At 51.6% G+C, this 13,207-nt stretch overlaps 4 protein-coding genes across 4 annotated transcripts; 1 reads left to right on the top strand and 3 right to left on the bottom strand.

The window, feature by feature from the left end:
* Positions 1 to 3,613: 3,613 nt before the first annotated feature.
* On the bottom strand, positions 3,614 to 5,427 carry NCS54_01133800 (Kinesin-like protein; the record flags this gene model as incomplete). Its single annotated transcript, XM_053156618.1, has 2 exons — positions 3,614 to 5,199; positions 5,253 to 5,427. 2 exons carry the CDS (start codon positions 5,425 to 5,427, stop codon positions 3,614 to 3,616), a joined length of 1,761 nt encoding a protein of 586 aa, XP_053012593.1.
* Positions 5,428 to 5,880: 453 nt separating this feature from the next.
* On the top strand, positions 5,881 to 6,706 carry NCS54_01133700 (Hypothetical protein; the record flags this gene model as incomplete). Its single annotated transcript, XM_053156617.1, has 3 exons — positions 5,881 to 6,499; positions 6,555 to 6,622; positions 6,680 to 6,706. Exons 1-3 carry the CDS (start codon positions 6,046 to 6,048, stop codon positions 6,704 to 6,706), a joined length of 549 nt encoding a protein of 182 aa, XP_053012592.1. The 5' UTR covers positions 5,881 to 6,045.
* Positions 6,707 to 6,973: 267 nt separating this feature from the next.
* NCS54_01133600 (Hypothetical protein) lies at positions 6,974 to 7,857 on the bottom strand (the record flags this gene model as incomplete). The annotated part of the gene is made up of 2 exons (XM_053156616.1): positions 6,974 to 7,722; positions 7,773 to 7,857. The coding sequence occupies 2 exons, from the start codon at positions 7,855 to 7,857 to the stop codon at positions 6,974 to 6,976; spliced, it is 834 nt and encodes a 277-aa protein (XP_053012591.1).
* Positions 7,858 to 8,463: 606 nt separating this feature from the next.
* On the bottom strand, positions 8,464 to 12,563 carry NCS54_01133500 (Hypothetical protein; the record flags this gene model as incomplete). The annotated part of the gene is made up of 2 exons (XM_053156615.1): positions 8,464 to 8,714; positions 8,765 to 12,563. 2 exons carry the CDS (start codon positions 12,561 to 12,563, stop codon positions 8,464 to 8,466), a joined length of 4,050 nt encoding a protein of 1,349 aa, XP_053012590.1.
* Positions 12,564 to 13,207: the final 644 nt, after the last annotated feature.

Below are 13,207 nucleotides of genomic sequence, written 5' to 3'. Positions count from 1 at the left end.
ACTGGCAATCCCCACACGCGACACATTCCATTTGCGATCGTCAATCAAGCAAGCTTGAAGTAATGTCTATCAAATAATCAGAGCCAACTATGCTCCTGACAAAGTTACACGGTTCGGTGCCATTATGTCAGCTTGATTCTATTACTATAAAGTCACAGTGTCTCCTCCTCGTTTCTGCCACTTACCCTGCTACCCCCAGTCTGCTACTCCAATCCACTCCATTCTATAACAACAATTGTTTCTGATCAAAGACCACCTTGTATATATCCATACGACTTCACCCTTCAAGCATGTGGCAACATTCCCTGCCATTTGTCAGCTTGCCCTGCTGCGTCGTTCTGATTGGAATTGTCGAGGTCCCCGAAGCCTGGTACAGCTTCTAGACGATCTTTGCCCACGCAATTACCAATATAGGATATAGGCGCCCTTTTCATGGTGGATTTCCCCCAATATACTATATAAACTTTCGGGGATAGGGAAACTGTTGACAGCCGGCGAAAACCCGGCTTCATGTTGGCAGAATGCGAGCTCTCACCGTACTCGTTGTCTCGATTACGACCATCACCGTCACCACCATCACCATCACCGGTTGGCGGCCCTCCTTTATATCCCCACCGAGAATTGCTTGTCATCGCATTCTGTTAAATATATAACCTCTGTCAACCTTTGATCAAGCGGAAAGTCGTGTGGATACATATACCGAGTCAAAACCTATTCTGTTGCGCAAGCAGCCTGCACCTTTGCAAGGGACTCTCCGGGACCTTGGTATCAACTCAGCACTTCAGCTTTGCCATGAGTTCTTGGAGTTGGTTGAAAAAGCTTGCATTTTTCTTATTCTGGCGCACAAAGAGTGCGGCACCCTTTCAGCACGAAACGAACATGGATATCACGCAGTGTGAAGGATAGCAACTGAATATCTCCTCCAAGAAACAGCCAAGCGTATCCACTGGCTTTGAAGATTCTTATATACACAATTCTTCTTCTTCAGAATAATTGCGGGTTCCCCCATGAGATCAATACTCCCCAATAGATTGAGGTTGAGGAGTGACTTGGGGCTAGGAATCCGGCTTTTTGATTCCAACCCCTTTCACCCTCCTCAACAGCAGGATATATAGCCGTGCCCAGATTTCATCGCCATGACCTCTCAACCATGATCTGTGTCGCAATGTGGGAACACTTCTGCCCTCTTGGCCGGCGATAAGCAATATGGGCACTCAATTTTTGCGTTGGATCGGGCCTCAACACGGAGCGGTGCTTTCTCAAGGCTGAGAGTGATGAGAGACATGGGGATTCACGCCGTCACCCAATCTGTAAATATTCTGCGTCTCGACTCCCTCACCTTTCTGGAGGACTATATGCAGATAACGATCCATCGCAATCCTTTCGCCATGGTCAATTCATCGAGGAAGAAGTAATATGGCCACATCGTCCGCACATATATAGCAGACGCTCCTGAAGACAGGGACCCGGAATGGCTTGACGATGGCATTGGGAGGATAAAGACGGAGAGCACACAGAAGAGCAGAAAGCATACCTCTTCTTCGTGTCACACGGCTCTAGAAGCAACGCGGACTGTCAGCCTGTACCATCCCACCTTGGCAGTGATCAGAAACTGGTGCAGCTTTTGTCTACCGTCCTAGTTCTTCCCTCTGTCTTATGCGGGGATATATATAACGGTGTTCGTTGAGCGGTCCGAGCCAGTTGGGCGGACATAGTCGAAGAGGGCCGATTGGGGTTTCCCTCTGTGTCTATGCTACGTTGGGAAGATTCCATGACCGAAAGGTACAAATGCCAACCGGTGAGCCTACAATGCGGACACATTCCCAGACTTGCAAAGTGTAGGGTCTGTTGCAGGCTACCTTGAACACCCAACAAACCCTGTTGAATCGCTACCACCAACCATCATCTTGGCACATCTTCTCGCCTTTCCCCGACGTGTTGCTGGAGTTCTTTCATTATCGCGCCTCCTCCTATATATATGGTTGAAGGCATGATTAGCCGAGTCTTTCAAGAACAAGACCCAGGGAACGGATATCCTACTGAACAAAAGGGGAACCGAGCACCCTACAAGCTTCTATATATGAACCGCCATTTTCAAGATTGATGGTCAATTCACCATCAAAGACAAGACAAAAGTTGGAAGAGAAGCCCTCCCCAAGTTTGACGTCGTGATATGCAGCGACAGCTTTCTGAAAAAGCTATATGAGGGCTGGATGGCATACACCCACCTTCTACAAAGCGATCCACCGTGTTGGCCTTAAGCAAAGTACCTTTCGTTCTTTTCTCATGCATACCATTTGCCACCTTCAGGAGACTGGATAGCGAGAGGTGTAACTGAGGTGCATTGAGCATGATATATATAATCAACCGACTTGACGGGGACGAGCTACCAGACGTGGAAACGATCTATGTCATGTCTGCTGCCGGCCACTACTAGTATATTGTCGACTTCCAAGGAATCATCACCTCATCGCATCGAGGGGTGTTGATTATTCCATCGTCGGCAGTCAATCCCCGCCATCATGGCAGAGGCATTGGAGAATCATACCTCTTCTCCCCTCATATCAGGACCAACCGCGCCAACAGCCCATTCTCAGTTTGTTTATGGTTTGAGATAAGTCTTTGCGGCCTTTTAAACAACAAGGGCAACGTGAAGAGTGGACAACAATGGGAGATGCCATGGTAGAAGGGGTTTAGTAAGATGATATATAGAACAACGACGACGACGAAAAATGCATCGAGGCGAAGTGAGGCTCGACGGAAGAGAAGGTGATATTAAGAGGAGAAGATGAGCCGTGAGATGAATCTCTTCTTCTTGCCTGCTCTTTACACTTGAGCTAAGGTGGCTCCCCTTCCACCCACAGGCGCTCACGCCCAACAGGTGCTGGACGGCATCACCGGTCTGGGGTCATTTATATTATACGCAACCCCGACAAATGAGGCAGGCTATATCCAAGGAGTCACTCATTTACCACTCCCATACGTGGTATCAGATGAGGGCCTCGTCGAGAGTTCCAATAAGGGTGCCGACGTCAATACCAAGACCAAGATGAGATGAAGGAGAAGAAAGCGATCAACAACCACAGACGCGCGTTGCTAGCTAGAATGTTTAACTCGAATCTCTCCTACTGCAATGAGCTTGGTGTGTTGGCTTTTACGAACCGGTTATCCATTTCGTTCGTTTTTCTACATTCAAGACGGAAAGATCAAAGACGACATGACCCAAGTCAATGGGCTCGTTGACAAAGATATAATTGTTGACTGTATTCCAACTTCTACCATGGTCAATACAGGATCAACTAGGTATGCTGAACTATTTCAGCAGGGTCAATAATCCGGTAGGCTAGGTAGACAGGAATAGAAACCTAGTCAAAGGATGGATATCATGGGTAATTTAGGACAACATATGCAACGCATATTGAGGCCTCCATGATGGAGTACGGGGTCAAAAATATAAACAAATGAATCTTTTAGACATGAGCCTATGAAAACTAAACCCTACATGAGATATTCAACCCAATCCAAGCCAAGCCAATCACTCAATCGTCATTCAAGCCAACGCTCCCAAAACACCGTGCTCCTGTCAATGCTATGCCTCTTCTCTTAATCCATTTCAAAAGTTCTCCCTCAAGCCCAACGGCATCCTGGCGCTGTCTTCGTCCTTGAACCTCGACAGGTCGCCTCCAATCAGTTTCCTCAAGTTGCCCATGTCCTGGAGATAGCGCTGCATCTCCTCCTGCAGCTCATCCTCGTCTCCGTAAGCCGTACTCTCCGAGTCATAGTCGTCTTCGTCGTAATCGGATCCGTTCTCCTTGTCCTGCTCGTCCAATTCTCGGTCTGTCTTGACCTCGACGGCAGGGATAGGGTTCTTGAGGCTTTCGATGGCCAGCTTCAGGTGCAACTTCAAAGCCTCGTTTTCGGTCTGGAGCTTCTTGATCTTGCTCTCTGCCACCATGCTGCGCTCCTCCATCATACGCTGCATGGTAGCAACCCGGGTCTGATACTCCTCCAACTTCTCCTCGGCTTCCTTGGCGTTCTTTTCTCGTTGTCTCGAGTCCGAGACGGAAAGCTGAAGAACGCGAATCTCTTCCGCCATGGCGGCAATCTGGGCATCTCTTTCGGCTGAGGACATATGGTCTTGGTTGACCACGGCCCTGGTGCGGATACGCTTGGCCTGATCGGCGTATCGGAGGGTTGAGAGGGTCTCTTCATAGTCTGAAGGAGCAATGCAGGCAATCATGGCCGTCTTGCTGTTTCCACCCAGGGAGTCCTTCAGAAGCCATGTGAGGATAGAGTCTCGGTATGGGACCACGTCCTTTCGCTTGCCGCCTCGGTGCGCCTTCGGATCTGCCAGAGCAGCAATAACTCGTCCAAGAGTCGTAAGGGACTTGTTGATGTTGCTACCCTCGCGAAGTCGGGCACCAGTAGCCTCAGTTGCCTTGGCACGTTCACTACCAGCGAGATCCACTAGTCGAATACGGGAGCTTCGTTCCGTCGTCTCATCAGTCTCCATATCATGGTGAATCTGCTTGAGCATGATTGTAAAGACGGCGTGACTTCGACTACTGGTGTCGTTCATCTTGGTGCTTGCCACCGTGCGCGAGGCATCACCCATCTTCATGTAACGCAGAATCTCGTTGATGTTTCGCACAGGCACTTCGGTGAGATCCTTGACGTACGGGCCGTCGGTGGGCGACTCTCGGATCTTGAGATAGTTGGGTGCCTTGTTTGGCACAGCAGGGACCAAAAGGTCGCGGACGTGTTCGTTGTAGACCTCAAAGTACGAAACTCGGACGTTGTAGGCGACGTTGGAGTTTTCGCTGTGAGCAGCGTCGATGCGCTCGAAAAGGTCCTCGCAGGTTCGAGGGATAAGGCCAGGATGATCGGGAGTCCCCATCATGGTGTAACTCTTTCCAGATCCAGTCTGTCCGTAGGCAAAGATGCAGGTATGGTAGCCCTCAAAGTTGTGGTCGAGAAAATCCTCGCCCAGGCTATTGTAGACGTCCTCCTGGGTGGCATAGTGCTTGTCGTTTGTGTCGTGACTCCAGAAAGAGTTGTCGAAAGTGAACTTCTTGTCCTCAATTACCTTTCGGGTCTTGAGCTTGGCGGCAGCGGGATCTTGGTCGTCGGGCGCGAATAGAGTCGTGAGCTGGGTGATGGGGTCCATCTCAATGAGACATCTTGCTTGGCGCTCGAGTTCTGCCAAAGTCAGCACTTGATCGTGTGTCGTTGGAGGGTATCGCCAGTCTCACCTCTCTTGAGGAAGGCTCTCACTCGGACAACAACTTTGACGTTGCCTCCTCCGTCCATCCTGGCGAGCATAGGCATCGCCCCATCGCGGGACCGCAGCGAAGGGGTTGAAGCTGAAGAGTGCACTGTCCGAGCCTCAGAGGGCGAAGCAGGCATCAGGCGATGATCATAAGCCATCGTCAAAAGAGTCTGGTTGACGGTGTCGATGCTGTCGTGAAGTCGTTGGCGAAGGATGTGCTACATCACATATGCCTCTCTCCTTCCTTACTTTCTTTTGTGCGATTTGTTTACTGCTGTCATGGGCGTTGCTAGGGTGAGCTGCAGGGGTGGCTGGCATCGCTCTGGCCGTCTTTGACTGGTGCAACCGGGCTGGAGCTTGGGCCAATGACCCACCGCCACCCGGAAGCGCTAAACTTTGTCGAGATTAGCGCACTAGCCTCAGCAGCTGATGAGTGACAGAAATAACAGCGTACCACAGCTAGCAGTTAATTTTGTCGCCTCTTCAGCAAATCACCTTCCTTTGCTGCAAGTCACTCTTGCACGCGGGGAGGGAGGTGCAACCGCGTTTGGGGAAGGAAAGCTTCAGCCACTTTAGCTCACTAACCATTTTCCCCGACTTGGAGCGCGACTCCAGACTCTTCTTCCTTCACCATCAACGCCAGACTACCAACACGTCCTGACTACGTTGTTGATCCCATTTTAACCAGGTCGCGCTTCCTCGCGTCATTTTTGCATAATTTTTCTCGTCCCTCCCTCTCCCTCAATTCCTCTTCTCGACAACTTGTCGCATCCACCATGGCGCGCACCAAGGACGACGTTGTCGCGACATCACCTCGCGTCGCCAAGTCTGCTGCCGGCATCAGCAAAGATACCGAAACCCCAGTGAAGCGCGGCCGTGGTAGACCTCGCAGCGCCGTTCCCAAGCCCGCCTACGTCCCCAGCGGTCGTCCCCGTGGCCGTCCCAAGGGAAGCACTAAGGCCTCGAGCGCGAAGAAGGCTGCTCTCGGAGAAGCAGTTGGCCTCACCAAGAAGGCCGCATCAACGGATGCCTCTGGCGCTAAGCGAGGACGTGGTCGACCTCGCAAGGCTGCCCAACCCGAAGCCGAAGGCGAATCTACAACCCCCAAGTCTGGCAAGAAGCGTGGCCGGCCAAGCAAGAATGCCACCGAGAGCCCGGCTGCCCAGGATGTGGCTAAGGACGACAATGAGGAGTCCGAGCCCGTGGAGGCTGCTGAGCCCTTGGAGGATGGTAAGCCTTGACCTTCGCGCTCAGTGATGAAGTGATCCATGCTAAGGCGCAGCAGCCAAAGCCGATGATGAATCGGATGGTGACATTCCCACAGCTGGCCAAGAGGAGTCGGCCGACAAGGAGGTCCGTCCATCACCATGGCTATCCGGTCTTAAGAAGATGTTTCGCTGATGATCGCAGTTGCCGGATGATGACTTGTCCAAATAGAATGCTGGACGGAGACGTCTGCGCAGAGGATAGCATGGGCCATGTCTATTCCTAGGACGGATTATACTCCATCTAAATGCCAGGCGGTTTGGCTTGGCTCTGGCATCAAGCTCTGATGCTGGGGAATGTAATGGTATCAGGTTTATGGGCGGCATGGGGGATTACCAGGTTTGCTATGCAGAGGAGTTTTGTGTTATTTATTGATTGACGCTGGGAAAAGCCGGCTCTTTTCACTACTTGATTGTTTCGGTTGCACTCGACGCGTGATCAAATCTTCTTCCACGTCTCGTACTCGTCTTTGAGATGCTCCTTGAGCTTTTGGAACTGGTTCCCAAAGTCCTGACCACACCTCCAGCACTTCATATTCCATTTTAGATACGCCTCCTCCTTTGTGTTTCGCCGTGGATCATCAGCTGCCAGCGGAAAGTCATCAACGTTGACTAGAAACGGCGTGTTGAAGGAATTGTAATGCTTCCGGTGCCTCAGTGCCTCCGAGTACATCTCGCGCGACAAGACGTGCACGTGCAGATGCCGCATGCTGGGCACGGCGTGGACTCCGGAAATGACCTCTGCATCCCAGTCCCGTCCCGCCGGCAGCTCCCCGCTCTCGCCGGGCTCTGCGTCCCCATTGAGGACGGCCTGTCGTTTTGCGTCGCTGCGGCTCTCCGGCCCGAGACGGCGTTGCAGCTCCTTCACCACCAGAGCTCTAAGGCGCGCCGTCTCGGCCTTTACGCTAGCTAGAAACTCGGGATCGTCGAATGCTTCAAAAGGATGCAGGAGATTATGCTTTGTTGAGCGTGGAAGGAGGAGGGTGTGGATTGTTGCCTTGGGGTATCGATCATTTATGGCGACGAATGAGTCGTTGTGATAGATGACGCGCGAAGACGGGTACGAGGCTGGATCTTCAAGGTACGCACCCAGACCCATGCGGTCTCTGAAAGGGTTTCCTCCTCGCGACATTCTAGGCGGCGGAGCGGACGGGGGCGCCTTTCGTTTCGGCGTCATGAGCTCCGTGACTGTGAAGCGTGAGAAGGTGAGAAAGCGATGTGAATGGGTGTTTGCGTACAGGCATTGCGAGCTGATACAGGCGCTTTCCCTTCAATCTCTTCTTTGGTGATGGCCTCTTCGGGCTCAGAGTCTTGATGCGACATGGTTATTGTAGCGAGATTTGTGGTGAGTTGATGGTTTATAGGTAGGGGATGAGGTTGAGGTGAGGTTGTCATGGGTGCTCATGACAGCCTATCTACGGAGGCCCCCACAAGGGCTAGTTGCTGCCTCCAAGACCAGGAAGCTATTTGTTGCATAGCCTCAACTGCCGCGGACCAAATTTGAATGAAAAACAAGAGGAAAGAAGTAAACCACACATAAAATAAACATTTATACAGGTGAATGTAAAAAGTCACTGACAAGGAATTCAAGCTGGGGTGGTGTTTATGGTCGTCCGTAATGCCCCGCCGTGCAACTTCTTCCCACCATGCTCATGACTCCTTATTCTCCCTGGTGAACCAGTGCTCTGTTGGAACATGAATACTAGACATTATAGACGTAAGACCAAAGCTCTGAGCTGAATATTCAAACATTGAATCTTGGATATGCCCTATAGAGTGTTCTTACCGCTCTCAACAGCCTTGCATGGCTTTCACGTTATTCTCGCCTCAACATCAACAGACATAGGAACCTGGTCAAGGTCATTGCTTTTCCTCTCATGAATGATAACCTCACAAACTTAAAAAAAAAAACCCAAGACAACACCCCGTCTAAGCATCCAACCCGTCAAGCTCAATCATCTTCCTCACAAGCGTAATCACCTCCTCATCCTTGACGCTCAGCTCAGGATTCTCAACCTTCTTGGCAATCAACTCATCAACCATGCCCCTCAGTCTCGCCAGCAACACTCCGATACGTGCCCAGCCTCTGAGTCGCAGCCATCCGTCCACGAGGAGTCCTCTGCCCAGGGTGTCGAGTTCGATGGGGCCTGAGAAGAGAAGGAGCGTGTACGCGTTAAATGCTGTAGCCGTGTCAGTATGTGCCAACCCAAAGGTCATGATTAATACGTACGCGTCAGATCCCGGATAAAGATCTTGCTCGTCGAAATGAGGCTAAAGTACGCCATATACGCCGCGTTGCCTGAGAAGCCCTGGCTTCCAAACAGAGTGCTGCTAGGATGCACAAATACTCGCCCATTCTCCTGGTTAAAGTACTTGATCGATCTCGCCTCAGGGTCCAGCTCAACAGCACCAGACATGGAACTGGCAAACTTCTTGTCAGGGTACTGGATTCGCGCGATCTGGGGCGTAAAGGCCGCTGCCACGAGGGCTCGTAAAAGTTGAGGCGAATCAGAGCCAACACCGCGACCGTGGGCTTCGCTCGTGGCTTCAGAAGGCGGGACGATGCCAATCTCTCCAAGAGCCGTGTAGTATTGTGCTTTCGTGTTGGAGATGTCAGACAAGGTCTGGAAGTTGAGGAAGTGCTCCTCGCACCAAGACCGAACTTGGCGCTGCGGCATACGGTCTTGCATCATAGCATCCCACTCCTGGAAGGCATGGAGATCGGTCAAGAGATCGCCATCGCCGCTGTAGAATATCATCCGAGCTTCCTTGGCCTCATCTCTCTTCTCTTGTGGCGACACAAACGGACTTCTTGTGCTCAGGATCGCAGCAATCGTCACACAATCATCCAAGCAGCCAAAGATGGCACCGAATACCATCAGCTTTCCGCATCTCAGGTCAGCGGGCAACATGGCTAGTTGCTGACCCATAGCAGTCAACTCATCACCATCAAGGGCTCCCATGCGCCGCAAGAGCTTCATGGCGCCATCGATAGCCGTGGCATCAGGAGGTGTAGGAGATCGTCCAAGGAATCCAGCAACATCTCTCATCCCCATGGCACGGACAGAGAGACATAGCTGCTCCAAAGGAACACGCCGAATCTCAGGCTCTGGCCGCTCAGGCATCTGCTGCTCTAAGTTCTGTGTAAAGAGCTTGTAACATTGACCCTCCTGGACACGACCAGCTCGACCACGTCGCTGCTTGCAGGCTGCGCGGGATGCCCACGTCTCCTCAAGCTTTCGCATGTTGTTCTGTGCGTCAAAGCTGGTCTCCTTGACTTTACCGCTATCAATCACCACAACGATATCGTCAATGGTGATAGATGTCTCTGCCACATTGGTAGCGACCACAACTTTGCGCTTCCCAGGTGGAGCGTTAGCAAACACTCGCTTCTGCTCGCGAGTCTCGAGCGAGGCGTGCAGAGGAAGAACATGAAGGGAGCTGATGGCCTTCAGAGCGTGACAAGACTGGTTGATCTCACCAACTCCGGGGAGGAAGATTAGAATACCACCCGTCTTCTTCTCATACGACAGCTCGTAGTCGATGGCCTTGACAGCGTCCACAAGAAGGCCGTAGTTGATACGATGTCCCAGCTTCTGAATGACCTTGCCCATGGCCTCATCGCCGATGAATCCATCATCAGACTTGTCGGTTCCATATCCAGTCATCCGGATCACATCATCTAGATAGAACTCATCCACAGGGAATGTTCGACCTTCAATCTCAACCGTGCCCACGTTGAGTCCCTCAGACGCGAAGTAGTTCTTAAACGTTGCCGCGTCCAGCGTAGCGGACATGAGAATGAGCTTCAGCATATCCTTCTTGGCCTTCATGACGTCGCGGATGAGGTTTAGCAAGAAGTCGGTATCAAGACTTCGCTCGTGCACCTCGTCGATCACGACGTGACTGACATCTGCCAGAGACGCCACCACATCCTCAACTCGACCTCCTGAAGTCTGGAGTCGTCGAAGCAAGACACCAGTGGTAACAAAAGTGATACGAGTATCCTTGGACCTCCGTGATTCGCCGCGGATGGCATAACCAACCTCATCTCCAACGCGTGAGCATCGCTCTTCCGCAACTCGATCCGCAAGTCCAAGTGCCGAAATTCGTCGTGGCTGGGTGACAATCATGTTGGCACAGCCGCCTAGCCCATTGGCATACAGATCGTCCAAGACAAACTGCATAGACTGCGTAGATTTACCCGAACCCGTTTCTCCGCTGATGATGGTGACATGGTTGCTCTTCACGGTGCCAATGATGGCTTCCCGCATCTTCCATGCTGGCAGCCTCTGACGCTTCGATAGCATGTCCTTCCACGAGGATGACTCCTGTCGTCGCAGCCATTGCTCTCTGTTTCGCTCATCCCTGATCCACTTGATCATCTTAGGGGCACGGGAAGGTCGCTTCTTCTGGGAAATAGCTGCAACAGGCTTGAACTCGGCTGCGGCTGAAGAGACTGCAGAGATATCCACAATCTTTCCGGGATTTTCAATGATGCCGTTGATGTTCTGCTGAACCCAGTCCATAACCAGATAGATCTTCATCGGCTCATCGCGCAACGATTCTTCGATATGCTCGAGGGCTTTGCGGATGATGCTGAGCTTGATGTAAGAAGGCAGGTTGGCAACGATGGACAGGATCAAGTTCGCGGGATATGTGGCTGGCCGTCGGACTTGCAGAGATGCCTCCACGGTTTGCTGTCCGTTCTTGACCGAATCCAGCTTGATTCGAATGACGTTGTCTCCATCACGCTCGAAGCCATCACCATACATGGCCTCAAGACTTCCAACCTCTTCTTCCCACTGCTCTTCGGGAGAGCCTAAGTCCAAGAAGTCGGCATCATCTGTAGACTGGGAGTCGCTAGAAAATAGCAAGTCCTGCAGTGTCTCGGCAGCTTTGCCCTCATCACCACCTTGCTCATCTAGGACTCTTGTAGCCAGCTCGAGAGAGTACCCCGACTGAGCAAGACGCTTGATAATTCCCTCTCTCCTCAAGTTGGTTGTACCGACAGACACACCAGCAGAGTAGCTTTCCGGCAACGCCCATCTAGGGAGGTCATCTTCGGGAACGTGGATGAGCAGCCACTCAAGCGTCTCTTCTCGGTCCTTGCAATACTCGACCGCTTCTTCAACATGGCTTCGTCGAAATCCAAGCTTGGCTAGTTCTGCGACAATGGCGTCCTTCTGAGCCTTCGGCATGTGAACATCGTTGGGATTCCACTTGACTCCAGTCCGTAGAAGAGTCTCCAGCTGTGCCCTCGTCTTCTTGCCCATCTCAACCTTGGGCGCAGTGCTCCATCCTTTCATAATATTTGACGATCGTCCAGATCCACTGCCGGCGTTGCTCATGAGGACCAGTCCAGCCGCTCCAGGCATGGCCGCCGCCTTGGCCTTGGCTGCTTCAATCTCCTTCCTCTTCTTTTCCGCCGCAGCCTTGGCCTCCTGACGTTCTTGAAGAGCCTTGAATGGATCCGCCTCGTACATCCAAGCCTTGCCCTCTTTTACGTCGGCGGTTTTGAGAGCCTGGAAGTCCTTCCAGAGCGATTTGTGATCCGGTGGAAGAACCGTATGCTTGTTCTGCATGCTGCACACTCTAAAGAGAGCATATGTAGCCGCTGCATGCTTTGCCTCGATAGCTGTCGGTCGCATAATCAGATGCTTATGAGTCGCAGGGATCTTGAAGGGCTCAAGCTTGGTCATCTGCTGCGTCTTGGGGTCCTTTGCGCTCAAGGTGACCCAGACGGAGAAGCCATCTGGGGTCTTTCTGGTGTCATATTCCGGCCGCTCCCATCGCTGCTTTTGGCAGTATTCGCTCAGCAAGTTGACTGGTAGTTTTCCTGTCCATGAGGAGCCACCGATGAGCTGCTTCACTGTCGGTTTAGGAGGACCTAGTGATGGAGCTTCTGGAGTCGAGGTGCCCGCCTTCTGTCCTTTCTTACCCTTGCCTTGCTCCTTGGGCGCAGGAGAAGGGAGCGGATTGGATAGGTCAATCCCCGCGTTGGCCTTGGCCTTGCCCTTTTTCACCATGATGGAGGCTGAGAATCTGGGGGTGTTGTTGAAGAAGGGATAATATCAAACTGGGGGCGATTGGTGGAGCTCTACGGGAAGTGACCAACCATCCTAATCAAGTTGCTTGGATTGGTTGAAAGAGCAAGCAAATATATGTTGTTAGTGGGCACGAAGGATTAATATGGATTCGGTATCACCAATAACAGATTGATCTGTATTTGTATCAAGAAGAGACGGTGGAATACGCTGAGGTTGTCCAAAGAAGCCAGATTTGTGAGGTCAACCCAAGTCTGTCACTGCCTAATTGTCCAGAAAAATTGTTTGAAGAGTTCACACTGTGCAAGTACACGTAGTTGTGTTGTGTGGTACAGTGCGATAGTCGTGATGGTTTCTTACCCCACCAAACCTTTAAAATCGTTTCTGACCGTCTTCAAGAGGAATGAATTCGCAATTATCCGGATACAATTTGAGCTTAGACAGACCTTTTACAAGCGATTGTCCAGAGACATTGATTTCATTGCACACCATGAAGCAGCATCACATGTCATAACTTCAAAGCCATGCGGATCATAGAATGAGGGGCAAACACTCCTTATTTTTGTTGACTACGGGTTTGGCTACTGTTGAACCAGACACACCACCACTTGGTAGTGAATCAGCCG

The sequence above is a fragment of the Fusarium falciforme genome, chromosome 9 (assembly GCF_026873545.1).
Source record: "Fusarium falciforme chromosome 9, complete sequence".
Classification (NCBI taxonomy): domain Eukaryota; kingdom Fungi; phylum Ascomycota; class Sordariomycetes; order Hypocreales; family Nectriaceae; genus Fusarium; species Fusarium falciforme.
Note: the sequence above shows the minus strand (reverse complement) of the source record. Positions and strands in the feature narration are given on the sequence as shown.